Raw genomic sequence first — 26,002 nt, 5'->3', positions numbered from 1 at the left:
ACCAATGCTTAGCAATTCTGTTAAGAAAAATAAGTTGTAATATTTTACAAATAGGAACATAATTATTGGGACTCTCCATACCTTCCTTTAAATAAAACAGCAAGAAATGTCAAAGTCTCTTGCTCAGAATTGCAGAACTGGAAAACGATGACATCCTCAAATAGTAAATTTAGGTAAAGAAAATGAAAAAAGCTTATTAGTGTTAGCATGTTCAGTGTAGTGTTCAGTTCATGTTATAAAGAACCAAGAACACTGACCTTCTACGTATCGCTTGCAAGAACCATTTGATTCAACATCTAGGTATATGCACGGTGTTTAGATTCTGGGCCCCAGGCGTACCCTACGATCAAGTACTAATCCATTGAAAGTGTAGCTGCACGTTGTGGTCCGGAGGTGAGCCAAGGTGTGAAAAATGGATAATTGCTCACTTTATCCCAGTGCATGAGAGGAATGTGTTTGGGGGAGAAAGGGAGCAGTAAGGACTTGTTTCTGGGGTGGGTAGGGGAAGTTTCTTGCAGGGATGGCAGTGCAATAGTGCTTGTCTTGCAGTAGGTATCTTAAAACGTAGCTCAGTCAAATGCAAAGAATCTTTAGCAGTCCTTGATAAGAATGCAGCAGGTATCACCGGCACAGTTTTGTTGTTCCTAAATTCCAGAAGAGAACTGCTGAAGGTGACTTCCTGCTTTAGGGAAGTTAATTTCTACCTGTGGACATGTACGTGGAAAGATTGCGTTCATGTAGGCTTAACCTAGTGCATGTGCTGCAGTTACCTCAACAGAGGGGCACAGCTGATGCTGCAAACGTTGGATTATTTGGATCAATCTTATCATATCTTCGTTCTATTTCTTCCGTTCTCCGTGCTTACAATTACCTTTGCAAATATTTAAATTGGTCACTGCTCAATACAGTTGCTGATACCTAGCTGTCTTCCAAATACTAAGCTCTAAAAGCAATTGCCTCATTGACAGAGCAACAGTAGAAAATTTGTCATGTCTGCGTGCACAGCTCTAACGGGTATTCCTCCTCTGGCAGGGTTTGTGCTCCGTGGCACCGACAGTAAAATTAGAAGCAAAGTTGTTGGTTACTTGACCCTTGTCCAGGCTGAAGATGCATCTGTTTTGAGGCATTAGAACAAAGCAGTGGGGAGTTTCCTCTACCTCTGGAGTTGCCCTGGTCTGATTGGTAATGGGGGAGCTGTGAACAGCCTTACCTGATAGAGCTCTTGCTTGGGAACTTGGATGTTTCTTCAACTCCTGTCATCCGTGCCCTTGACATGATGAGAGGTGTACGTCTTCCACCAGCCCCTGCTTCAGCTGGGGGCAGGAAAATCGAGCAGAGTTGTTTTCAACTCTGTGCGGCAGGAATAAGCATTTGAGATTGTCACCTATTAGCCATGTGTCGTCATCTTTTGCTTCGTTGCCCTTTATTTCTCTTCTCCTTTACTGTGATGTACCTTTGTCTGCTCTTCTTTATGTGCGAGTCCTTGCGTACGTGATGAAAGCAGCTCGAGGCTCTGAGGTGAGGAGGAAAACAACAGATGGGGTGAATGAAGAAGAAAATGGGAAGAGCAGTGGAAGGAGGCGGGCCAGGAAGGAGCGAGCAGAGGTTGTACTTGCTGCCTCTGAGCTGTGATTCAGCCACGGAGGGTTTTGCATGGTATTTCAGATGAAGCCTTGTACTTAAGCGGCACTGATACCACCTTTCCTTGGCTGGTGCTTCCGCACTTGATGGTGTATTTACCCCTCAAGCCCAGCAGGTCGCTAATCGGGTGAACATCTGGCGTCAGTCTTACTGGTCATTTCCAGCTGATGAACTTAAGCACCCTTCCGAGGTGACGCTTGCACGTGGATTTTAGGGTCAGTTTGCTGTGCCTGCTCTCCGTCCTGGCCAGCGCTTTGCTGGTATTTGCTGCCTCTGTGGGCTGGGACAGGATTCCCGGGGTCAGCTGGGCTGAGTGGGGCACCTGGTCTGCTGCCAGCTCCCAGAGGATGGGGTGGGGGGAGCAAGTCCCCTTTGGGGGGCGGATGATGGTTCTCAGCCCTAGGGAGAGTGGGGCCCTGCATTTCTGCCATGGGGGCGGCCTTACTTCAGGGGGGCTGATTATGTACCCCAAACAATGTTAATGGCTCAGCTCACGCTTGAGAAAGCATCAGAGGTCTTCATGCTGCGTCAGCCTGAGCAGGACGTTTGAAAAAGCCAGGTGCTTCACCTAAAGCTTGTGTCCAGCCGTACTGCGGGTACAAAGGTTGACTGGCATGGTCAAACCTCGTCCCTGTGTTTCATCAGAAAGCTTCACTTGCCAGTGACATAGCAAAGGTGCTCTCGTAAGTCCAGGTTTGTCTTACTCCTGTTGTCAGGACAGAGCTGGCTCCTCAGGCCACGCTTGTTCCGAGTCCTTGGGTATCAATGTAAGTCCAAACTTACTGAAGGTGAGCATACAGATTTTTTTTTTCTCCCCTGTGACATCAGGGTGTGAAAATGTGCCTTCACCCTAATCTGAATTGGCTGGTTAGTTTTCATTAAGGCTGGTGGCAGTGTGTACTCTGGTAACAGCTAACTGTGAAAGTAAATTCAATTAACTAAAAACTTTGCTTAGAAATGTCCGTTCTTTGAGATGTTCCCGACTTCACCCGTTCTGGAACCAAAGGGATCAGGCTGTCTTTCCAGGAACCCCCCCTTGTTTTCCTAAGGAAGTAATTCCCACTGTCAGTCCTCCACTGACTCTTGAGCCTGTTGGTCAATTCGAGGCAGCAGTGACAGTAGGGAAAGTGTCCCCAAAGTTACCTGTGCGTTTGGCTCTCAACATTTTTCTTCTCCATCCAACTTGCACGGAAGAGAGCCCTTACTGGTCTTCTGGGGGGAGGCAGGAAGGGCTGAAGTCTTCTTACCTGCCTCATTTCTGGCAGCAGCTGCACGACTGATGTCCATGTGTGCATTCATCGTAGTGGAGACATGACAGTGACAGTGCCGAACAAGACAAAGGAAGTGTTTTTAGTTCTTCCTCCTCATTGCGCAATTTGTCTGCCACACGTAGGGGCTTTTTTCATTACTCTCCAGTGAATTACTGCTGTGTAATCGTGGTTATCGCTTGTGGGGCAAGAGGGGGGTTGTTCTCAAGGAAATTCACTTAGATATCTAAAGTGGCTGGGTTTTCAGTGAGGTTTCTGCCCTGTTTCCTGTAGCATAGGTTTGATCCTGCTTTATTCATAAATGCAAGTTGAAGGCCGTTGTAAAGGATTGGCAGAAGTTACAACCTGCGGAAGGAAAACTTCTGGCTAATCGCAAGTAATCTCTGGACTTGTGGATTACTTTTCTGTGTACATTGGAGAGGCTTGGTGAGGAGCAGAACCAGGGTGCTTCCGCTACAGGAAGAGCATTTGAGAGCAAATAGAGGAGTGATAGGAAAGAAACCTGCGTTAGGAGCTTGTATATACTTCTTTGGATCCAGGAAAATGCCCAAACTTGAACCAAAAAGTGTCAAATAGACTGAACATGGAGTCAAATGCTAATCTGAACTGAAACGTACAGCTCTTCCAAGTATTTTTGGGCTTTATTTTTCTGCGTTATGGCTCTTTGAGGGTCCTGACTGAGTAATGGCGAGAGCGTGGTAATCTTAACAAAAATCTCAAATATTCCTGGTCCTCTATTGCTAGTTGTTTTGGTCTTAGAAGGCCAAATTTTCCATGAAAAATGGATGGGAATTGAATGGAGAAAGTTAAAGAAGAAACAACTTCATTGGCAAGGTTGATGGATCCTAACTGTTCTTTGGATTCTGGAGTGCTCCAAGGCACCAAACCGTAGATTCTGGTAGGCTAAAACTGTTGAATATGCAAAGAGGGGAGGCACAGTGCAGAAAGCAACGTATAGCTCATATGAAACACGAATCTACTTCCCCTATAGATGAATGGTTCAATAGCTTCATTTGGTTAGCAGCGTTCCTTCCTGACATCTCCTTTGACCTTGAGTACTGCTCACTGCAAACAAGATCCTGTGACTGGGTGATCGTGGGGTTACCTGTGCCTGTATTCTTGAATTGAAACTGTGGTGTGCTGCACATGCAGATGGGCATTATTACAGCCCGATGGAGGGGAGCTGTGGGAGTGCTGACAGTTGGGTAGGAGGTATTTGGGATAAGCCCTGCTGATATGTATGAAGGGGGCATTTGTCCCCATGTGGACTGTACGCAGATGCAGGGAGCAGAAGAATTCTTCCAGACTTGAGTTACGTAGTCCGTGGTGCAGATTTGTGATTGAGAAAGCCGGAATGAGAAATCCGTTGAATAAAATCTTTCTAGTAAAGAAAGAATCAGGCCAGTTCTGACCAGACTTGACGTCAAAGTTGATAAATTGATCTTACTCTGTTTATGGGATCCCCGAGGTAGAGGAGTTAATGTGTGGTGGATGTGGATGCGTGCACAAGAAGGGAACAAGGGAAGCATGTGGATCAGTATTGCATTGCAGTTGTTTCATGGCTTTGATCGTTCTTGCTTCTCTGAAGCGTTCATTTGCCTTTTGAGTTGTGAACTACGTTATCTTACTTGAACATCTTGCCATTTTAATCCCTAGATGGGAATGATGAGCAATCCCAGTCCTTATGGTCAGCCATACAGTCAGAATACTGGGCAGCAGATTGGAGCCAGTAGTCTTGGACCTCAGATGCAGAATAAAGCCGGACTGCAAAATAGCCTACCGCAGTTTCCAATGGACAAGAAGCCAGTTCCTGGGGCAGGAATGCCGAACATGGTAAGTAGAACGAAGACTGTTTCCAGCAAATGTTGTAGCAGACCAAAGTGGAGCAGTGTGCAGTGCTCAGATGCTGCCCTGTTAAAGGTCTTGCAGCTGTCATACCCAGTGTGAATTCATGCTCTGAGTCAACGTGCAATGCACTTCAACTCCTGAAGGGCCTGGTGTGGAGAAGAGGGCTGGGCTGTTGCTCCCTCTGTTGATAAGCTGCACCTCTGCTCTTCACCCTTCAAACCCTGTTAGCAGAGGAAACGAAAAGGAGCTCCTTATCCAAAGTGACCTTTGCTCTTGGGTCCCATCCCTGCTCTTGGGGTTGGTTCCCTGGGTCTCTTCTCAGTGTGAATTCACCGTGAGGGTTGTTTTCCTGCTAGTACTCTCTGATGCTTTTGGGAGAGAGAAGCAGCTCTTAAAACGTATTACGTGTGATAGTGCTTAGAAGCCCCGGTTGTTTGGGTTCTTGTGCTCTTACATGAACATGTGCAATGCTCCTGATGTTGCCGTAGTAGCCCTGTCACTCCCCCTGTCCCTCCAGCACTGTTACAGCAGCAGGGCACAAAGAAGGGGGAGGTGAGTGGTGGGCAGAGTGGATGACCCAAGCTTTTACAAATTTTACAAGTTTACAAGTTCATAAGTTTACAAGCACTAACATTAGACTCCCTGGCTTGAGTTTAGCACTTAGTGCCTAATGTTCTGGGAGAGCAACAACTGAACGTGTTTGCCTCGTTATTCTGAAAGTTTAAATTGATTGGGGGAAGACATAAAACATTGTCTTACTGTTTTTTTTTCTTGCATATATATTCTTGTTTGTGAAACAAAATCGCTCTTGTGAGTATAGCTTGTGTTTCTCACTGCTTCAAATTTTACATTGTTTTTTCCAATTCCTTGGGGTTCAGTCTCTTGATCTTAGTAACTTGCTAAAAAAACACTTTAAGGTAACTTTTGTGCCTTAGAACTCTTGAGGTTGAGCTCTCTAGTTCAATTTAATGTTTGCTTTTTTTAAAGTTGAGTATGAAACACTAGAATCCTAACGCAGCCCATTGGTGTATGAACCAATAAAGAAGCAGCCAGAACTTGCTGATCAGTATCTCAGCTGTCAAACTGGTGTTCAGTGCAGAGTGTATAACTCTTGAAGTTGAGTTACTTCCCTGCTGGACCTAGGAATGAAAAGTGCTTGCTATCTTAGTTGTTGTTTGGGCAAAAAAGACTAAAATTTCAAAAAAGGCAGTTAGTTACACTGGAGCATATATACTGAACCATGAGGGGACTGAGTAACTGGTAAAGTCTCCTTGTAAAATGGAAGGTTAATGTAGATATTGAAGAGCTATGGAAGAACTGGAGTTTAGGAATCATCGAATCACAGAATGGTTTGGGTTGGAAGGGGCCTTAAACGCTACCTGGTTCCACTCCCTGCCATGGGCAGGGACACCTCCCACCAGACCAGGTTGCCCGAAGCCCCATCCAGCCTGGCCTTGAGCACCTTGATGGAGGGATGGGGCATCGACAGCTTCTCTGGGCAGTCTGTGCCAGTGCCTCACCACCCTCTGAGTAAATAACTTCTTCCTAATGTCTCAGTTACATGTACCCCTTTTTAATTTAAAACCATTGTGCAGGTAGTCGAGCTCTAAAAAAACAAACAAACAAAAAAGGAAATCTTCAGAAACATTCCCTAAAACCCTCTGTATGTGAAGAGTCCATTAGGAACAGAAGGCTGTTGAACTGAAGTGAGACAAGCAACACTGAGCCCCTCTTCCTTGTGAGTGCTTCTCACATTTCACCTGGAAGAAACATAAAAGTCTGAAGACATAAACAGAAGTATGGAAGAAGTACCGGGTGTTGCCGTACTTGACATAACTTCTCTGGCCTGCATTATGCTGAAGTTGTGCTGCTTCTCCTGCAGAGACTAGCAGATGCTTTCTCTGAATGCGTATGTGCAAGTTTCCTAATGGCAAAAGGTTCCCAAACTTCCCCTTCGTTATCCTTTTCTAGGAGTCCCACAGGAGGGGAAAAACTATCCATTTTAAAAGGTGTTTTCTTCCACTAATGCAAGAATTGGGGATACAGTTTTCTAGTCTCTAAAATGAGATGATCATCCGAGGTCTAAGTGCTGTTAGTATTTTTCTGGTTAAACTAGCACCACAAATTAACTTGTGAACATGTGCAAAGTTAAATTCTGCTGGTCCTTGATAAGGCGAGAGCTAGAAATAGGAGGGTGTGGTGTGGGGAAGACTTTGTGATTGGCAGGAGAAGTGCTGCCAGCACTGTTGTTGAGGGGTTGTTTAAAATGGAGCTGCAGATGGGGTATTCGCTTGGTTACACAGAGTAGTGATTCTTCATAGATTTTTTTTTTTTAGGTGCTCACATGTTAAATAGATGATTCTTAAATAGATTTATTTCTGGGCATTTCTTTTCTGCCTCCTCCAGGGCCAGCAACAGGCACCCCAAGTTCAGCAAGCTGGGATGGGGCCAGCAGCTTCACAAGGAATGGGGTCTGGAGCCCCAACAGCGGATCCGGAAAAACGCAAGCTCATCCAGCAGCAATTAGTTCTCCTTTTACATGCTCACAAGTGTCAGCGGCGAGAGCAGGCCAACGGTGAGGTGCGACAGTGCAACCTCCCTCATTGCCGAACCATGAAGAATGTCCTGAACCACATGACACATTGTCAGGCTGGCAAATCCTGCCAGGGTAAGTGAGGGAATGATTATGTAGACGTCAACCTTTGCAAGATCAAAAGGCTGTTAGTAAGAGAGAACAAGTGAGCAGCTTGGGAAATTGATTTTCTATTTTTTAAGCTGTCTGTCCCCTTAGGAATGCATATGATAAACTTCTGAGCCTTAAAGTTTAGGCAAGTTAAGGTAAGATAACGCAAAGAAATGAATTAAGATGTTTTGCTCAGCTTTGTAACTCACTGGTAGACCTTTTGGATGCCGCCTTCTGATAAGGGCGGACGCAAAGGAGGAATCTGTTAGCAGGCTAGCAGGAGTCTGTTTCCTCTAAATGGAAGGGAGAAATCTCAAGCAGTAGCTAGCCAGGAGTTAAGCTGCTTCTGGCACTGAACTCTTAAGTCTATCCTAGTAGCCAAAGAAAATGTGTGCTATCTTGTTGTTACCCTCCTTCATCTGGGTTGTGCCAGTGGCTGGCATCGTAATTACTTCATTCCATCTGTCCAGTCCCTGATGTGCATGGTGTTATCCTCTGAGCTAGGCTTGGATGCATAACGTGGAGCTTCGAAGCAAGCTTTAATTGAGCTAATAGTATTTGAAGGAGTCTAGCTACATTTTCAGGGCTAGTTAGTACTGAACTATTTAAAGTAATCCTCTACTGAACTGCGATATAGATGTGTGGCCCAAGAGAAGTAGTTGCTCCCTACCCAGACTATATCGACCATGTGCAGGTGCTAGCAGTAGTTTGTAAAGGTTTTCCTTTGCCTTCCCTTCCTCAGTGGCACACTGCGCGTCTTCCCGACAAATCATCTCGCACTGGAAGAACTGTACGAGACATGACTGTCCTGTATGTTTGCCTCTCAAAAATGCTGGGGACAAAAGAAACCAACAATGTAAGTCTACTACAAATTTCTGCATATTGGATAAATCATAAAATTTATGTTAGGGGTTGAACTTGGTTGCACTCAGGTGGTAATGGTGATGCTCTTGAACCTGGGAATATGTAATAGGATTTTCTTCTTGCTTTAGAGTGGCAAAATATTCTTCTGTCTCTGATAGCTAGTGTTTGTGGAAGACTTCTAATTTCCAAATCAAAATCTATTGGATTTTCTCCACCACCTCTTTGAGCTGATGAGCTTCAGGAGACAGACATGCATGTGCAGAGACGATTGTACCATTTCAGCCCTGATGGTCTTTGTTCTGTCTTCATCCTCTGATTTCATCATGTTTCTTTCCCACCTCCCCTTTCTGTCCCTATGGGTCTTCCTGCCAAAATTTGCAAAATTTCTGTCATCATGGTATCTGTATGCTTTTTCATGCTTCTTAATGTATACCTTGTGCTCTTCTCGTGACCACTGTGAGCTGGGATGTTTCATGTTTTAAGAAAATAATGATAAAATGAAAAAGCATGACAGTGGCTATTGAAAATCTGTACCTTGCTGCCTTTAACCTCTGTGACCTAGGTGCCTCTGTTCTCAGTTTTGAGCAAACAGATGGCCTAAATACTCAGCGTGGGATTTCTCAGCAGCTCAAAGGGAGAACAGCATATTCCTGGAACGACTGGTTGGGTCAAAATTTCTCTCTGTTTCATGACGGCTTTTCCAAACCTGGCCTCTTATCTGCGTGGTCCTAGAAGGTGGTGTTGCTTTTGAATAGCCAGTCATCTTTTTTTCCCCTGTTTTTATGGATCTCTTTGGCTGCCTTCTGTTGTCTTTACTAACTTTTGGCATGTTTCTTCCAGCGCTGCTGGGCGGAGCTGCCGTAGGACTTGCAAATACTGGCTCGGTTGGTGTGGGGCAGCAGACAACGCCCAGCATAAGCACTACCAGTCAGATAGACCCCAGCTCCATCGAGAGAGCCTACGCAGCCCTTGGACTGACCTATCAAGGGAACCAGATGCAGACACAGTCTCAGGCTCAAGTGAAGAATCAGCAACAAGGACAGTCGCCCCAGGGCCTGCGCCCTATGAATCCCATAAGTAAGTAGATCTGTCAGTTAAAACACAAGCTACAGGCAACTTTCCTGTACTATATCTGATGTATATTTTCTTACCTGATACCTGAATACAGATAATTAACTTGCAAAAGTTATACCTTTACATTATTTTAGACCTGAGATATCAAGTTGCTCGGTGAAACAGGAAACATTAGAGGACCCAAACGCCTTCCCTTGCAAAAGAAGTTTTCTGTGAAAATTGTTTTCTTTGGGGGAAAAAATATTTTGGGGGAGAGTGATTTTCAAAATAACTTCATTTAATAATGTTTTTTAGCTTTATAATTGTACTGTTTTGCCAGTTTCAGGAGGTTTGGGAGTTTTTAGTTGGAAATGCACACATCAGAATGCTTCTGTTTAAACATGCTTTCCTTGTCACTCAGACTGTAGCATTTGAGAGTTGCATCTCAGATGTGTAATGCTTGTTTTAAAAATATGTGAAGTAGTACGTACAGACCAGCTCTCTGAATCTCTTGTCTTGTGGACTCATGTAACTGTAAGCTATGTGGCTTATTGCAAAATCACAGAAGACAACATGAGAAGTTTAATTGTACCCTGGCTGTCATTGGTGTCCAATCAAGTAACCCTTAATCATCAAATCCGATGCTGATAGTTTGAGATTACATCACAGGAATTTTTTTCACCCTCAACTCTTAGCTTGAGTTGCTTAAGCAGCGCTGGTTTTTAATTGAAAAGTGGAAAGATGGGCTGGTAGGCATTTAACCCATGCTTGTATGGGATTGTAGTGCTCCAGCCTATATGCTCTGTGACAGCACTCATTCCATTCAAGAGTTTGTGTTAGCACAGGATTGCCAGTGGGAAGGACTGAGAGATTGCCAAGGAAAGTAAGCAGCTGAAGGTCCAAAATGTTACAGTAAGGGGCTTAGGAGTTTGAAAGAAACGTTATCATTTTTTTTTGAAGTGGAATGGTTCTATGCTTTGTTTCTTTAAAAAAAAAAAAAAAAAAAGAGACAATTTGGCCTGTGCCTTCTTAATTGGGCATTCCTTGTAGCACTGATTTAAAAAAAAAAAAAAAAAAAAAAAAAAAAAAAACTAAGGAGATGGGGTTGAAAAGTTTTTGGAGAGCGAAGAACTGGAGCTTAATGGAGAAAGGACAACCATGGAGAATGTGGACATTGGACTTGTTTCATTATTAGGAGTGGAAATTAGAACAGCTGAGGTAGGAATCATCAGCTTGTGGACTGACTGCATGCCAACTAGTTTAGAAGAAAGATCAGGATTTAGTGAGGAATCTGATTTTTGAAGAGATGCAGTCCTACAAAGATTAAATAAATTGGTTTGGGCAGTTGAAAAGGGAGAGGTGAGGCAGAGGTTTACAGTTGTCTTCTGTACCAACTTGTTCTCAGATGGCTAAATTTGTGAAGGATAGAAGCGATTAGGCTGGGGGTGGGCTGCAGAGAGCTGTATGAAAGGGCTGCTAAACAATTGACTGCGATATTAGAGGTGTATATTGGACTTGCTAAAGTTAGTTTCAGTGGATTTCTCTTGTACACGGTGTCTAATTCTGCTTGAAGTACAAATTCTGTAGGATTCAGATGTCTTAAATACATGTAAAGCCTGGTAAAGGGGTTTCGTGCTACTCAGCTTCACAAAGTGATCTATTCAGAAGTTCTGGGCAGATATATGCTGTATTTTTCGTCGTTATTTGAGTCTTAACTGTGGTGTGTAGGCACTTTTTAAGGTGCTTGAGATCTGCTGCGATGCAGAAAATGAGATGTTGGTACATAAATTACTAGCGCTTTTTCCTGCAGGGGTTTGTCAGATTTTTCTCCTTTTTAGCACAAACACTGGAGTTAGCTGTAGGTTCCCTGAGTGTGGAATGAGTGAGAGGGGATCTTGCCAGATGTAGTTGTAGCTGATGCTTTGTTTTCAAAGCCTTTGAATATCTATCCTAAGCCTCTGAATCACAGAAAAAACTTCTAAGCAAACAACAGAATTGGTTTGTAATGCTGGACCTTTAGAGGGTCACAGGAAAGGACTCGGGTACATAACATTGGCAGCAAATGTAAATGGCTTGTTTGAGAGGTTCAGGAAGGCGTGCAGAAGAGTAATACTGCATGGTGCTTCACTTGCAGGTCACCAGTGTTGTGCCTCAGACTTAAATTTGGTAAAAGGAAGGGATAAGTGGTAAAGAGAGCAGAGAGTAATTAAACTCCTTCCACAAAAATCAAAGTACTTGAAAGTCTAGACCCTTGCTATTGCTGAGCAATTGCTGTTCTTGCTTAGTAATTAAGCTGGTTGTTTAACACTTACGTTTTCTAGGTGCAAATCCAATGGGAGTGAATGGAGGAGTAGGGGTTCAAACCCCCAGCCTGCTGCCTGACTCGATGTTGCATTCAACCATGAATTCCCAGAAGTAAGTTGAGTAATTCTTTGCAACCCAGTGTTTTGTTCAGCTGCAAATGCTGATGACTGCCTGTAGTAAATGAGGTGAAGGTGATGGGAGTGTGTGTAAAGGTTTGCACGCCTATGCTGCGAGGGGCTGAGCTGATCCTTGCTGCTAAGGACAATCGGCAAGGAAGCCGTGTAGTTGGGATATCTGTTCTTATCCTTTCTAGAGGTCTTGGTGCCCACTTTAACTGGGGCACTCAATGCTTGTAAAGTGACTTTCTTAGGCCATAGCGGTTACAGATGTTATCTGGATTAGTATCTGGGCAGATGTGAAGCACTGGTGTGTTTGCTGATTAGGATGGCATACCACGAACTTGCTGTTGCTCCACAGTGGGAGTAAGGGGTGAGTTGTTCGCTGAGGTGTAAAAGCGATCCTTGTGCTTAAGTCTCATGGCACTTCTTGAACAAACAGTGGGATAAATTCCGTTGATTGTTATCTCTCCCTTTGGACTTTCTAGCTTTTGTTGCAGTTTTCAAAATCGTTGGGTAGCACAGCATGTACTCTTTCATGGTCCTCTTTAATCCTGAGAGGGATGCGTTGTTTTGGTGTCTGTGCAGCTATTTCTGCACAGTTTGTCCATTGATTAGGGAATGGCTGAACTAGCACTTTGTCCTAACATTATTCAAAAAGAGGCTATGACTGTAAGATGACTAAGCTTGGGCTGGACTTCCACCCTCAAATTCTTACTTTGTTTTGAAGCTCCATGATGAGTGAAAGCGCCAATGTTGCCAGTTTGGGGGCTATGCCAACAGCTCAACCATCCAATACTGGAATTCGAAAGCAGTGGCATGAAGACATTACTCAGGATCTCCGAAATCATCTTGTTCATAAACTGTGAGTAGCTGGCAACAAAACTAAGGGGCCAGAGTGTGAGTTTTGTGAGGGTTGGTGAGAAGGGCCGCTTATGCTGCTCCGGGGCTGTCGTACTGGAATTGTTCCACTCGATACTCGGGCCATCAGCATGGTGTGAATGTTTACCTGGGAGTGGTGGCAGTGCCTCAGTCTGTTGGAAGATTTGCTTGCTGCTTTGTGTTTCCATCATTTCAGGTTGGTGCTGAGGCCCTGGTTTGGAGACAACCTAATAGCTTGTGTTTTTTCTTCAGAGTCCAAGCCATATTTCCTACTCCTGACCCTGCAGCACTGAAGGATCGGCGGATGGAGAATCTGGTGGCATACGCTCGGAAGGTGGAAGGTGACATGTATGAATCGGCAAATAGCAGGGTGAGATGCTGTCCTCTGTCATCATTTGCACATCTCTGATCCCTCTTGACAGTGACTGTGGAGGAGGAGGAGTGGAAGCACAGACGAGTATCCCAGGCTGAGGAAGAGCATGTGCCAGGGCTGCTGGCTTCTGCCTGGTGTGCTGGGACTTGGGGCAGTACCTGTGCTGTTATGCTGTGCTTGAGACTTGTTGGGGTCTTGCGAAGGCAGCACGAAGCTCCCTGGCAGCCACTGCAAAGGAAGAGCTTCTTCCCCACTTCTCCGCACCACTGCCTCCCCCCCCCCCGAATTGATTTGATTATTTTGATTACTGTGACCTGCTGCCTTTACTTAATGCGTGTCTCCTCTCCTTTCCTGACTTGTGCTCCTCCCCTGCAGGCAGAGTACTATCACCTGCTAGCTGAGAAGATCTATAAGATTCAGAAGGAGTTGGAGGAGAAGCGAAGAACCAGGCTGCAGAAGCAAAACATGATACCAAATGCACCGGGCATGCCACAGGCTCCCATGAATCAAGGGCCCAACATGGGACAGCCTCAGCCAGGAATGTCTGCAAGTAAGAACAGTTGGGTTACTTACTGCTTGGTGCAGTGTGATTGTGTACTGTCTTTATGGTAGACTGAGCGTTTTGCCCTCATCGTTTCACAGATACCTGGCTTACTCAAAGTTAAACTCAGCTCCCTCATCTTCAGAAACACTTGCCGAGTCTTTGCCTTGCTTATCTATTAATTGATGACCATAGGTTATGTAAAATCTTTTAGTCTTGTGAGCAAATTGAAATACTCTAAACCTTTTTTACACTTGCTTTGAGGCTGGAGGGAATGGAGACCAAGTTGCACTCTTAACACTGGAGAACTTCAGTCTCATCACATTCACCTCTAAAAGCAATTGATTTGAAGATAACCCCATTTACTGCAGAATAAATGTATTTTCATAATACTTAGTTGTGTGGTGTTTAAAATGATCATCACTATTACTGTTGTTGCTAAGCAGAGTCTGATAATTGAAGTGCTTCTCCTATTTATATTTTTGCCTTTGAAGGTTTAGATAGTGCTTGTTCTATGCCACATTTGTATTTTGGACAAATGACATTTCCAGCATGCAGTGAAAACCGGATTCCAATTTTTTTCCCATGTAGCTGTCTTCCATTACACAGTAGCTCTGTTACTTGAATTGACCCTCCTGATGCTGAACAGATTATTATTAGATTCCTTTCTACCCAGGCATTTGTATAATTAGAAGAAAAATGATTTTTGGAGAGGAGCTAATGATCAAAACTATAATGCTGCTAAACAGTGCAATGTTTCTTTACAGCATTATAAAGTGATGAGGCTTTGCCAGATATCTAGTATTTTTGCTTGGGTAACAGGTAAACACATAACTATTTCTTGCAGGTGATATTTCTCCTTAAAAAGGGGTAGGGACATCTGCTGACACTATTTCTTCCAGTTAAGTCCTGTAGATCATTAACATACAGGATTTTAATCTGTATATTTCTCTAAATAAAATGGCATTGTATACTGTGATTTAACTATACAGGAGAACTAATATTATAAAATATTTCAACGAAGATCTACTTTAAGGTGACTTGTCTGTGATTCTGGACTGACAGCTCTAGAGACTGAAATAGTCCTTCTTAAAACTAAGTGCAACAGCTCTGCAAAGCTCCGCAAACGTACTTCATAGAGATCTGCCCTTGCCCCCTGCATGACTCTGAGAGTTTTCTTCTCAGAAGGATTTTCTCCTTGATTTTTTCAGTCCTGTTTGTTCTTAATTACTTCACAGTTAAGAAATGAGTTAAGGCATCTAATGGGAACAGATGTATAGCTGTCAATGACACTAATGAGTTATCTGAAGAAGATAGGTTCAAAATTGGAATTAGCAACTGAGGAGACAAAAAACTTCCCTTTCTTTTTCCTAACGCTACATAATGATCCAGTAGTTTCAGCATTGTGCTACAAGAAGCTTAATCTACATTCTTTCTTCCTTTTAAATATAAATGTGTCTTGGTAAATCCAGTCCTGGGTCTTTCCAGGCTTGAAGTCAGAACTGGATATGCTGAGATGCATTATCAAGATGCAAGAGAGGCCTTTAACATTAGTACTGTGAATTTATTTGCTGTAGCTTCTGTAGAAGGTTGGCTTTCAGCAGTGGATGTGACATTAGGGCAGTTTATCACGTATGTCAGTAGCTCTCAGAATTCAGAGCTTTGATAAATACTTTGAACCGTATAGTTCTCATAGTGTTTTCAATCTAGAAGTGTAGTAATGGCACAGAATGGTCTGTAGAAGTTCTTGTGGTCTGGAATGCTCATGAGCTGCTGAGTTTCTCATTGTACCTTGACAACATACTTCATATTTGTCCTCAATTTCCAAAAATCTGTCTCTAAGTCAGAACACTTTCCCCAATGGGATATGCTCATATTTTCAAGGAGGCTTCTGTTTTTTTGGTCCACAATTCAGGGACTCTTAAAATAAGAGTGCTTAGAATTACTGGACAGTGGCTGTGCATTTTTTATATGTGCATTTTGGCGTGTAATTTTCATTAATATGTTTGGTGGATAAAACCTGGTGGTCTCTAAATGTTATAATCTTATTCCAATGTCTTTTTTTCCAGATGGTCCTCTTCCTGACCCAACGCTGATACGTGCCAATGTGCCAAACCAGATGATGAACCGCATGCAGGCACAACCAGGTAAATACTGGAAGAAAACTTGCTCCTGTGATTGTAAAGGAATCTTGCAGCTGGGCAGCTCTTGCTGCAGCCTTTGTTTCACCTGCTCTTTCTCCATTTGACCAAGAAAAGAGATTTCTATACTCTATAATACATGCGTATACTTTATAATACATGCATAATGGTGTTTCATGATCTTGGGAATTTGAGCTGATTGTTAGCTGCTTGCTTTGTTAAATGAAGAACTTTATGCTTTTGAAAGTTCTGTTTGTGTGAACAGGGGATGGTGGGGTCAGTCAGACATGGTGGGCCAAGTCAGCTTAGATGAAGATGCATCCGTAGCTGAGGTAGGATGGTGAGAATTACTGCTTAGAAGGAAGGGGTGGAACCTCTGTTACATGTACGAGAAGTAATGTAGCCAACATAAAAGGCACTTAAGGAAGTGAAGATTTACAGTCTGAAATTCAAGAAGTGAATTTCTAATAATTAAGGTAATGCAAGCTTTCTGAAGCTATATGTGGAAGCAAGTCTGTCAGGGGAAAAAAAGCCAGTCTGTTCTGAAGGAGTATGGTATCTATGTCACTATCACTTGATATTTAAAATTGTTCAATGTAATTGGTCGATAGGCAGAGATATTTCCATTACTGTATTGCATGCTTGAAAACTAATTTAAAAAAAAAATAACTGGGAAGAAACTAACAGCATTTCTTCTGTGAATCTTGAATGGTATCCGAATGAAAATTCAGGCCTTTGTTCATAAGTGTTTTTTTGGCACAAATGCGCAGGAATGAATCAATTTGGCCAGATGAACATGCAGCTGTCACCGATGGGACCCCGGCAAACCCCTCCTCTTCAGCACCCTGGACAGCTAAGCCAGGCTGGGGCCATGAACCAGGTCAGTGCGCGTTTCCTTTGGCCAGGGCACTGAGCTTGCAGGATTGCTGCCATTGGCTGTGCTGCCCTTAAATTAGGGAAAGAAAAATGAATAAAATTCAAACACTTCCTGTGTTCTGTAGACACTTCTTTTGCATTGTCACTAAAAGATTTACTTGCTCTGTGGTCAGCCTTAGATCTTGGTGATTAAAAAAGAAGTGATTCCATTCACTGAAAACTAAGTTTAAGTGGGTTTGGAGGCTGTCAAACTCTTGAAACAAGGAACAAACTTAAGGCATGGTCCCAGACTGAAATCAGTATCCTGTTCCTTAGCGGACAGGGGAAATGATCATAATTTCCTTTTTTGAAAGGAGCTATAGCAGGTTTTCCATACTGTATTCTACATGTAAGTGGCAAGCATCCATTTCTGCAACAAGAAAAATGTTTTTTGTAAAATGTTAAAGGTATATGCATGTTGCGTGAAGTGGGTTTTTTCTCTTCCAACAGATGGGATTTCCTTCACGTATGCAACAGCCAGGAGTTGGCCAACCTTCTGGTCAGAATCAGTTTCTGCAACAGAACCCGTTCCCTGCTTCTTCTCCAGGAATGAATGCAGCGAGCATGCCTATGGCTCAGCCTGGCAATCAGACACCAGTTTCTCAAGTAAGCTTGTGATTTTTGGAAGTGGGTGTCAGTGGGCTCTATCATACTGGTTTCATCATTCAAGTTTGTAGTAACGGAGAAGAACTTGTTCTCTTAAGATGGTGCTGGAGTTATAGTCAACTGAATTCATTTATTGAGACTCAGCATTTTCTTGGCTGTAGTGCTGGTAATGGCAGGGGTGAAATGTTACTGGCTTGTTCTCAGGCTTAAGTTTTAAGTGGCAGGATTTTTAAGTTTGTTTTTCTGGAGCAAGGAAGAAATTGTTATTCAGCATATAGTAAAGAATTTCTTGCTTAACAGCAGAACCTGAGAAATTAAGAGATGCTGAAAGAATAAGTCACATAAAGGCGTGTCCATCCAGGACCACCAAATGTGTGTTGTTGGCTTTGGGGAACAGGAGGGTTGTCGCTACTAAAGATCTGAACTTACAGTCTAGCAGTTTCCTTTCTGTCCTTTCCCTCTCCATTTTCAGCAAGAACCTTTCAGGCCAGGAAGAAGTAGGGAACGTCATTTTGCTTCTCGTTGATGGTTCTTCCTAGTTTGCAGGCAAGATTATTGTGGAGTGACAGCTTTTTTTTCTTGACCAATACATTTATGTATAATCTCAGTGCAGTTACAGCTGTACTTCTGATGATAAATTCAGTTTCTAGTCTTGGGGGTGGGGGGTGGGGGCACACTAAGTATATTTGAATCCTTTTTTTCACTGTGGTGCATTGCCCCTTATTGAGGATGTACATATCTGCATTTTTAGAAAGAAATGTTTTGTGAACTGGAAGTGTAGGTGTTCCGTTCTTAAGATATTTTGCGTATTAGTTGCTCAGTTGAAACTTCTCTTCTAGAGCCGAATAAACTATAAAACAGCTTTATGTTCTATGTTCATGTGGAGCAAAATAAATGGCCCATTTCTCCTCTTGAACTAGTCTAAAAAATGTTTATCACTTAAAAAGTGCGCCAGTAACGGTGGGAAAGCTGCCATTTAACAGTAACTTCTCTCCTTTTCTGTTCCAAGTTGTAACAAATGTGTACTTGTTTTCCCATAGGCACAAATGACCAGCTCTTCCTGTCCTGTGAATTCTCCTGCAATGGCTCCGGGTTCTCAAGGGAGCCATATTCACTGCCCACCTCTTCCACAGCCTCCCATGCACAGAAATTCTCCTTCTCCAGTACCTAGTCGAACCCCAACACCTCACCACACGCCCCCAGGCTTGGGATCACAGCAACAGCAGGCAGCAGCAGCACCAACCACTGCCCCCACCCCTACTCCTCAGGCGATGCCACCTGGGCCGCAGTCGCAAACTATGCACCCTGCTCAAAGGCAGACTCCGACACCTCCGCAGGCACAGCTGCCTCCACAGGTCCAGCCTCCAGTTCCCGTTACCCCCTCTGCAGAGCAACAGCAGCAGCCCTTGTCACAGCAGAGCACGACTGCGTCTGTTCCCACACCAACAGCACCGCTGCAGCCTCAGCACCCCACAACACCTGTAAGGAACTATTTTAATTGTGCATATGGTCAAGTGTAAGGTTTAGTTCTTCAGTGTTTATTTTTTTTGTGCAACTCTGGAAGTAGCTCTCGGGAGGCTTAATATAAAAAAATTATAGCGTTTGGGAAGTAACGTTTTTGCCTCAAGACGAGTCTAGGTCACCTGGTGTTTCTGCAGAAGTATTTTTCATGCATATTTAGAAATTTGCTGTGAAGCATGCATGAGACCTTCAGTTATATCTACATACTCACAGTGATGGTGTACAGTGAGGAACAAGATGATATTATCTATATGCTAGTTCTTCCAGTGCACGTGTCTGTGTTTTTCTATAGCTGGAGTTGTGTAGCAATATGTACTTCAGGTTAATCAAGCAGAAGTACTAGAGTGCATTTAAACTTGGTGGAAATAAAGTATAGGCAAAAGGTAGATTAGAGCAAGGAAAAATAATAGGTTCACTAGAAGCCTATTTGTAATGTGTATTTTTTCCTCCTCAGCTTTCACAACCAGCCGTAAGCATTGATGGGCAGGTATCCAACCCCCCATCCACCAGCAGCACAGAAGTGAACTCTCAGCAGACTGCTCCAGAGCAGCAGCAGCCACCTTTGCAGGAAGTGAAAATGGATATTAAAACAGATGAGGGGGAACCAGAACAAACAGAGCTGCAAATGGAGGAGAAATCTGAAGTGAGTTTGTTGGTCTGTTGTTGGGTAGAGTATCTTCATCTAGTGCTGTTAGATGCTCTGTCTCTATAAAAGCAATTCCTCCCAGAGTTCAGTGAGGGCTGTGGATGCTACCAGCTGCTGCTCTTTTGATTGTCATCTCCCCTCCCTCTTCCTAAAGAAGGGTCTCTGTTTTGTGGTTGTATATGACAGGCTGCTTTACTAGTCCATGACAACCTGTCAGTGAGGACAATGAGGAGCGTGGTTGCCAGCAACGTCCTTCTGGCAACTGCAGTGCAGGAGAGACCGTCAGACCTGTGTGAGGAGCAGGATGAATGCCCTGGGTCTGCTTGCAGCTCAGAATTGTTCAACAGTCTATCACTGCTACTACAGTAGTGTTTAAAGATATGTTCTAGCCTATCTGATCAAGTTTTAGGCGGGTTATGACTACAAAGTAGACAGCCTTAATCCTGGGGAAGTCTGGTGGGCAAGACAGAAATTTGAAGGACAGAAACATGGCTGGATTACTCTGCAGGCAGCTGTGACAGGCTATAATCTAATTTTCAGGTTAAAGTAGAACCAGTTGTGGAAGAATGTAAACCAGACCCAATGGAACAAGAAGAGAAGAAAACAGAAGTGAAGACTGAAATACCAGAGGGGGAAGAAAGACCTACTACTCCAGCTACTCAGTCTTCTCCAGCAGCAGGACAGTCTAAGAAAAAAAGTAAGCGGGAACGCTGACTGAAATTCACTCATCTGCCTAGAGAAATCTTGAGAAGGGGTTGGGGGAGATGGGGACTGAGTTTTCTTCAGTGGTAATCAGTAGGCTTATGTGAATTGGTTTTGTGGCTCTTGGACAAAAATGCCTAATATGTCAACTTGTAATTGGCTTTGGTCAAGTTCTTAAGGCGTTAGTATTAAACATTAAGTATTAGTAAAATGGTCCGTACAGCAGAGATTGGAGAGACTTTTCTGTTGTAGATTGTCTCGACAAGTTATTCCTGTGAATTCCTGTAATATCAGAGGGGCCATATTTGAAATGAAAATTGGCTCTTAAATTTAAGCGTCTTCCTATTTTGAAACAAGATCCTCTTAAATGTTTTGGTAGTTTCCTTATGTCCAGGTGATCGTTTTAATGTCTTACTCAGAACTTACTGTTGAGAGGATAAACAACCCATGCTAACTATCTTATACGCGTTGCTTTGCCTGTAGTCTTTTCACACACCACATTTTCCCAGCAGGTTTCTTCCTTAGACATTTTTATCTTTCTAATGTTGATTGTTTTTCAAAAGTTTTCAAGCCAGAAGAGTTGCGGCAGGCACTTATGCCAACACTGGAGGCACTTTACCGTCAGGATCCAGAGTCTCTTCCATTTCGACAGCCTGTGGATCCCCAACTACTAGGGATTCCTGTGAGTTTCTTAGCAAGATATTTTCCTGGCTTTAACCCAGAACTGCTACATTATGACACATCTACTTGAGAACAGCTTAGTCTGTCTTGTTACCACTTCTGTCTTGATGTGTTTGAAGAGGTTTAACTTAGTGGAATATATGATGTTTGAGTTAGGAGAGTTTTGTTTTTTCAAAGGTTCATTTGGGTCTCTGTTCCTTTTGATAAATAAGCAGGTGTACCATCCATTGAAGTGATTACCACCAGTTCCCACTGCTGTGGGGGGATTCTTTTATATATGTTCCTTCACATTGCGATGCTTCTATCAATGAGAAGCACCTGTAGAATTCAGAGCTTTGAGTATGTAGGAAACTAAGCGGATTAAGACCACTTGAAAATAAAATTATCAATGATTAGGTTATTAGCAAAGAAGAGACTACTCAACTTGTTTTTCTTTAGGCTGAATTTTCTGCTTGTTTTAGAGTTGTCTCTGGAAGAAATTAGTATTCTTTAAGGGGTCTGTGTTTATACTCTCTGGATTGACCACACAAGTTTATTCTTTGCCCATGTGTGTACAAAGAATTCCTATTCAAATCGTTTGGGCAACATTTGTCTGAAAGATTTTTGATTGGATGGCTTTATTCAGTTTTATTTTGCTGCAAAAATGCAAGACCTGTGTTATAGGCAGGCATAAAAGTGTTTCTAATGTTCTTGAGCAAGCTTTCAGCTGGCTGTCATATTTGGAGGACTTTCTTGAGACAAGCAGCCCTGAAACTGTTGTGGGGGGGATTGGAAAAAGGCATTCGTTAGATGAAAGATTTGTAGGAGGAGACATGACATCTTTTATCATCTTAATAAAACTATTGGGTTTTGTTAATAGATTAGCTGGTCTATTAAAAAAAAAACAAACAGGTTCTTTATGCTAATGTTGTTATGTATATCCTCAGAGTCACGGTGGCTGCAAAAAACACTGCCATTTCCTTCTTTCTGTAAGCCTTGTTTTGCTGACTAAAATTAGCGGCTTTATTTCATCGAGAGTAGATGAGTGATGGAACCTGAGAAATACAGGAATAATGAAAAGGAAGTGCTAGGGAATGATATGGTATTGCTTAGACTTCACTGTGTGTCACAAGCAGCTTGACAGTCAAGTCAGGGAGGAACCTGTTTTTCTTGCTGTGTTCCAGAAGAATGTATATGCTGAGAATGCCTCTGCTGTCATCTCACAACATAGTTCTGGAGTAGTATTTTGATACGCTACTTGTTCTTTCAGGATTACTTTGACATAGTGAAGAACCCAATGGACCTCTCTACTATAAAGAGGAAGCTAGATACAGGACAGTATCAGGAACCATGGCAATACGTAGATGACATCTGGCTCATGTTCAATAACGCCTGGCTCTATAACCGCAAAACTTCCCGGGTATACAAGTACTGCTCAAAACTGGCAGAGGTGTTTGAGCAAGAAATTGACCCAGTTATGCAGAGCCTTGGTTACTGCTGTGGAAGAAAGGTAAGGAAAAGTCTTTCTTGTTGTTCTTGTTTTTTCTGTTTGCTTTCTGACACCGAGGAGGAAAAATACAGCACTTGCAGCTGTTAGCAACTATGGTGTTTAAAAAATTCTGAAAGCTTACCAGGATTTAGTAATCTTAAGTGACCTGGTTTTAAGTTTTTAATGTATCTTCTAATTCTATCTGTTGCTTAAATCATATATTCATATATAAGCCCTTGGGGGGCAGGGGGGAAGAGTCGGTTACTGAAGGCTTACGTTGATTTCATTTAGTGCTAACCAGTTCATAATTACAAGTGAAACAGATGTTACTGCACAAATGCTCTCAATTTCAGTGTGTATTGAGACTGTTGCACTTCCACTGTCTTGTTTTGATATGCTCTCCATGTTTGGAGAAGAGCTAACTTGAGAATAACAGCCCACTGAATGTTTCTTATGACTCTTTGTAGTCTTGCTGTACTGTGAGATCTGTGCAGAGGATAACGTGGTAATGGTTGGTGTCTGGGTCATGCTTGCTTGCTATGGAGAGCAAGTGACATTGTATTAGTACTAAGATGACCCGTTCCTCTTTGCAGTTGGAGTTCTCGCCACAGACTCTGTGTTGCTATGGCAAACAGCTATGCACAATCCCTCGAGATGCCACTTACTACAGTTACCAGAACAGGTAAGGAAAACTCACTGGGTGCAGTTTTGTGCATGCTGCAATCAATCTGTCAAAGGCATGCATGTATATACATATACACCCTCTTTATATGTGTACACCTTTGTGTTACAAAAAAAAAGTTGCTGGAGGTGCCCTTGAATAGTTTACCTTGTGTGCTAGTGATTTCTTTTTGCAAACGTTGACTGCAGTCTATGCTCTTTTGCTTGCAATAATGTGTTATGTCTTAATAAATTATCCTGCAGTTAACTAAATCTAAATATCGTATATACTAGTCTGTCTTTGCTTGCTACCATGCAGCAGTATTTTTCATGGGGAAAAAGACACATACAGCAAGTATGTTATTCATCATACATATCACACTTGACAAGTCTTTGTTTTTCTTGCAATTTTAACTGAAGAACAAACATATTTTTGTGGTGCAAATCTTCAATGAAGATTTGTATATTCAGATACTAAGTAGATTGCTTGTTTTTTCTCCCCAAGTTGCCTTAAGGGAGCTGTCTTCAGTGGCTGTCAGCAGTTGTGTAAAGAGCTGTTAGTTCTACAGCTCTCAACTAATTTTTTTGACCTCCAGTTTATTGAAGTATTTAAGCCTTATTTCATTTCTTAGGGAGGTTTTCTTGCTAGGCTTCTCTTTGCCAACTGAGGGATTGAGGCAGGAAGAAATAGACTTTGACACTCTCCTATCCCCATGCCTATTGCCAGAATGCACCTGTTAGAAAAGGGATGGTTACCTCCAAATTATGTTTCCTCCATCCGTTTAGTTTCTGCTCTGTTCTAACACCATTCAAAAACAGCAACAAGGAAAACACAAAGATTTTTACCTGAAAGTCAAGATTTTGCAAGAATTATAATTTTCTTAAGCACTTGGTTAGGTAGAAGCAACCAAAGAGCTGTAGCATATATCTGAACCTTCTTAGGCTTCATAAAGTTTTATAGCAGTGAATGGAGGTTTTTAGGAATGAATTAGGAAATTGTTTGTAGTTTGAGTTTGTAGAGTCCCATAACTTCTGTATTCTAAAAGTCCAAAATTACAATAAGCTCTGTATTACGTATCAGTATTTTCTACTTACGCTTATCTATGATCACACACTTGATGGACCAAAAGACTAGTATTCCAAAGTCTGGCATGCTTTACATGCTTTCAAACATTAGAATGGAACATTAGCATGTGCACATGGGACTTATTTGTATATAACAATATACACACATGCATGTATATCCGTAGACTGAAGTGCACAATTCCAGAGGCACTATTGTGTGCATCACCTCAAATGAAGACTGGGAGAGAGGGCTGAGACCTGTTCATCTTAGCTTAACAGCTGCTATAGTGTTGGTTTGTGTAGCTTTACAATAAAATGTTGTAACTGTTTTTAGATGCCTTGTGCTCTCAATTAACATGCTTTAGTAATAGAGAGGTCACAGTTTCAGAACACTTCTGAGGGCTGGGGTAGAATCTTGAATTAACCATTGTTTTTTTCCAAATGTAAATGAAACCTTTCTGTGATGCTTACTGTACTGATACTTGCACTGTTCTGTGCTCAGGTTGGGCTGTGGAAGAGCTGTGTATGTGTGGATAATTTCAGGTGTTTAGTTAATGTATAGTTTGACAGTTCTATAATTGTCTGAAAGATTTTGAGGAGAGATTGTTTTATTCTTTAAGATTCTGGTGTTTAGCTTCCCCTTTCAACTGGGAGAGAATCCTGTGGCCTTTCAGCATTTATACATTGAAGATGGAAGGTTTATCCTTCTTCCATTGATGTCCTATAGATCCTCCTGCCAACAGAACTGCTATGCTGATTTGTACGTCAGCACAGCAGTTCTTCCTTCTTTCTGCTCTTCCCCTCTTTCATTTTAATTCTTTGCTATGTGTGGCATGGATTATTAAAATGAAGAGGGTATGGGTATGCTAAAATGGAATACTCATTGAATTTGCTTTAATCATTTGCTGCTTGAGAACCCGTTTGAGAGACTTAATGCTAATCTGTGCTTTGCCTTGGCTTTCTGCTTTGTGTTGTCTTGTCCTGCTTCTATGTTCTTGTTTTTGTCCTGCAAATCCCCATTTCTTTGTCTGTTTGTGTATCTTCTCCTTCGTGCTTGTCGTTGTCTGCGCTTGGCTTTGATCGCGCAAAAAACCCACCCAAACAAACAAAAACAAAAACCAAAACCAAAACAAAAACAACCAAACACAATGTGGGGCCCATAAATCTGCATCATTGAATATCCTTGCCGCCGTTGATGACCTGCTCTCTGCTCCTGTCCCTTCCTTGGCCTGCTGTGATTGGTGGCTCCATTGCTTGGCTTGGGCTGTGTTGTGTGGACGGAGCAGTTCACCCAAATATGGCCTTCTTGCTGACAGGTATCATTTCTGTGAGAAGTGCTTCAACGAAATCCAAGGGGAGAGCGTTTCTTTGGGAGATGACCCTTCACAACCTCAAACGTAAGTTACTTGTGTTTGCTTGGGTTATGCGATCATGAACTGTGTCATGGTCTAAAGTGCTTTCTCAAAAGGAAGGAGTTAAGTTTTAGGTGACCTGCTCTATATCTAGGCCAGTACGGGGAGGACCAGATATTCTTAGTAAAAGCCTGGACTTGTGCTGTAAATTTCTTCTTTAAAATCTTGACTGACTCAACTGTTGGTGAGGAGAAAGAAATTGCAACTATACTGTTAGAGAGAAAAGAAGAGAATCACTATTTTTCTGACAAAAATATCAAAGTATTTGAATGCAGAAAAGAATCATGACTGCAGGCAGGTAGGTGACAGACATAGTTTGAGGTAGTTAAATGTAATATTCTGCTTATAGACCGGCTATTCATCCTTCAGCTTGTTTTTCATCTAAATCAGAAAAATCAGAAGCAGACAACCTCCTTTTGCCATTCAAATATTTAAGTGTTGGAGTGCCATCTGCTTATGAGAAATGCTGTGCAGTTGTTGAGCAGATAATGGTCAAAGGCTGTGGATGGATTTACTTGCATCTTCCATGGTAGTAGGAAACTGTTTGGACAGTTTTCTATTCCACTGTGCCTTTCTCGTGCCTCTCCCAGAAATCTTGAATCAGTTTTGGGA

The 26,002-nt window shown here is 42.6% G+C and overlaps 1 protein-coding gene across 1 annotated transcript in view; it reads left to right on the top strand.

Annotated features, from left to right (window-relative positions):
- The window catches only part of EP300 (E1A binding protein p300), a 62,364-nt gene that overhangs the window by 18,955 nt on the left and 17,407 nt on the right, over positions 1-26,002 (top strand). Inside the window, exons 3-20 of the mRNA XM_035551706.2 lie at positions 4,566-4,742; positions 7,164-7,425; positions 8,183-8,296; positions 9,145-9,381; positions 11,679-11,772; positions 12,508-12,642; positions 12,912-13,029; positions 13,408-13,582; positions 15,643-15,720; positions 16,485-16,594; positions 17,080-17,235; positions 18,276-18,716; positions 19,211-19,399; positions 19,943-20,099; positions 20,668-20,786; positions 22,035-22,274; positions 22,847-22,935; positions 25,295-25,375. Coding sequence (XP_035407599.1) covers positions 4,566-4,742; positions 7,164-7,425; positions 8,183-8,296; positions 9,145-9,381; positions 11,679-11,772; positions 12,508-12,642; positions 12,912-13,029; positions 13,408-13,582; positions 15,643-15,720; positions 16,485-16,594; positions 17,080-17,235; positions 18,276-18,716; positions 19,211-19,399; positions 19,943-20,099; positions 20,668-20,786; positions 22,035-22,274; positions 22,847-22,935; positions 25,295-25,375 — 2,972 coding nt within the window. The remainder of the gene's footprint in view (positions 1-4,565; positions 4,743-7,163; positions 7,426-8,182; positions 8,297-9,144; positions 9,382-11,678; positions 11,773-12,507; positions 12,643-12,911; positions 13,030-13,407; positions 13,583-15,642; positions 15,721-16,484; positions 16,595-17,079; positions 17,236-18,275; positions 18,717-19,210; positions 19,400-19,942; positions 20,100-20,667; positions 20,787-22,034; positions 22,275-22,846; positions 22,936-25,294; positions 25,376-26,002) is intronic.

This window comes from Cygnus atratus, chromosome 1 (assembly GCF_013377495.2).
Source record: "Cygnus atratus isolate AKBS03 ecotype Queensland, Australia chromosome 1, CAtr_DNAZoo_HiC_assembly, whole genome shotgun sequence".
In the NCBI taxonomy this organism is placed as follows: Eukaryota; Metazoa; Chordata; class Aves; order Anseriformes; family Anatidae; genus Cygnus; species Cygnus atratus.
The sequence above is the reverse complement of the archived record's forward strand: the minus strand, read 5'-3'. Positions and strand labels throughout refer to the sequence as shown.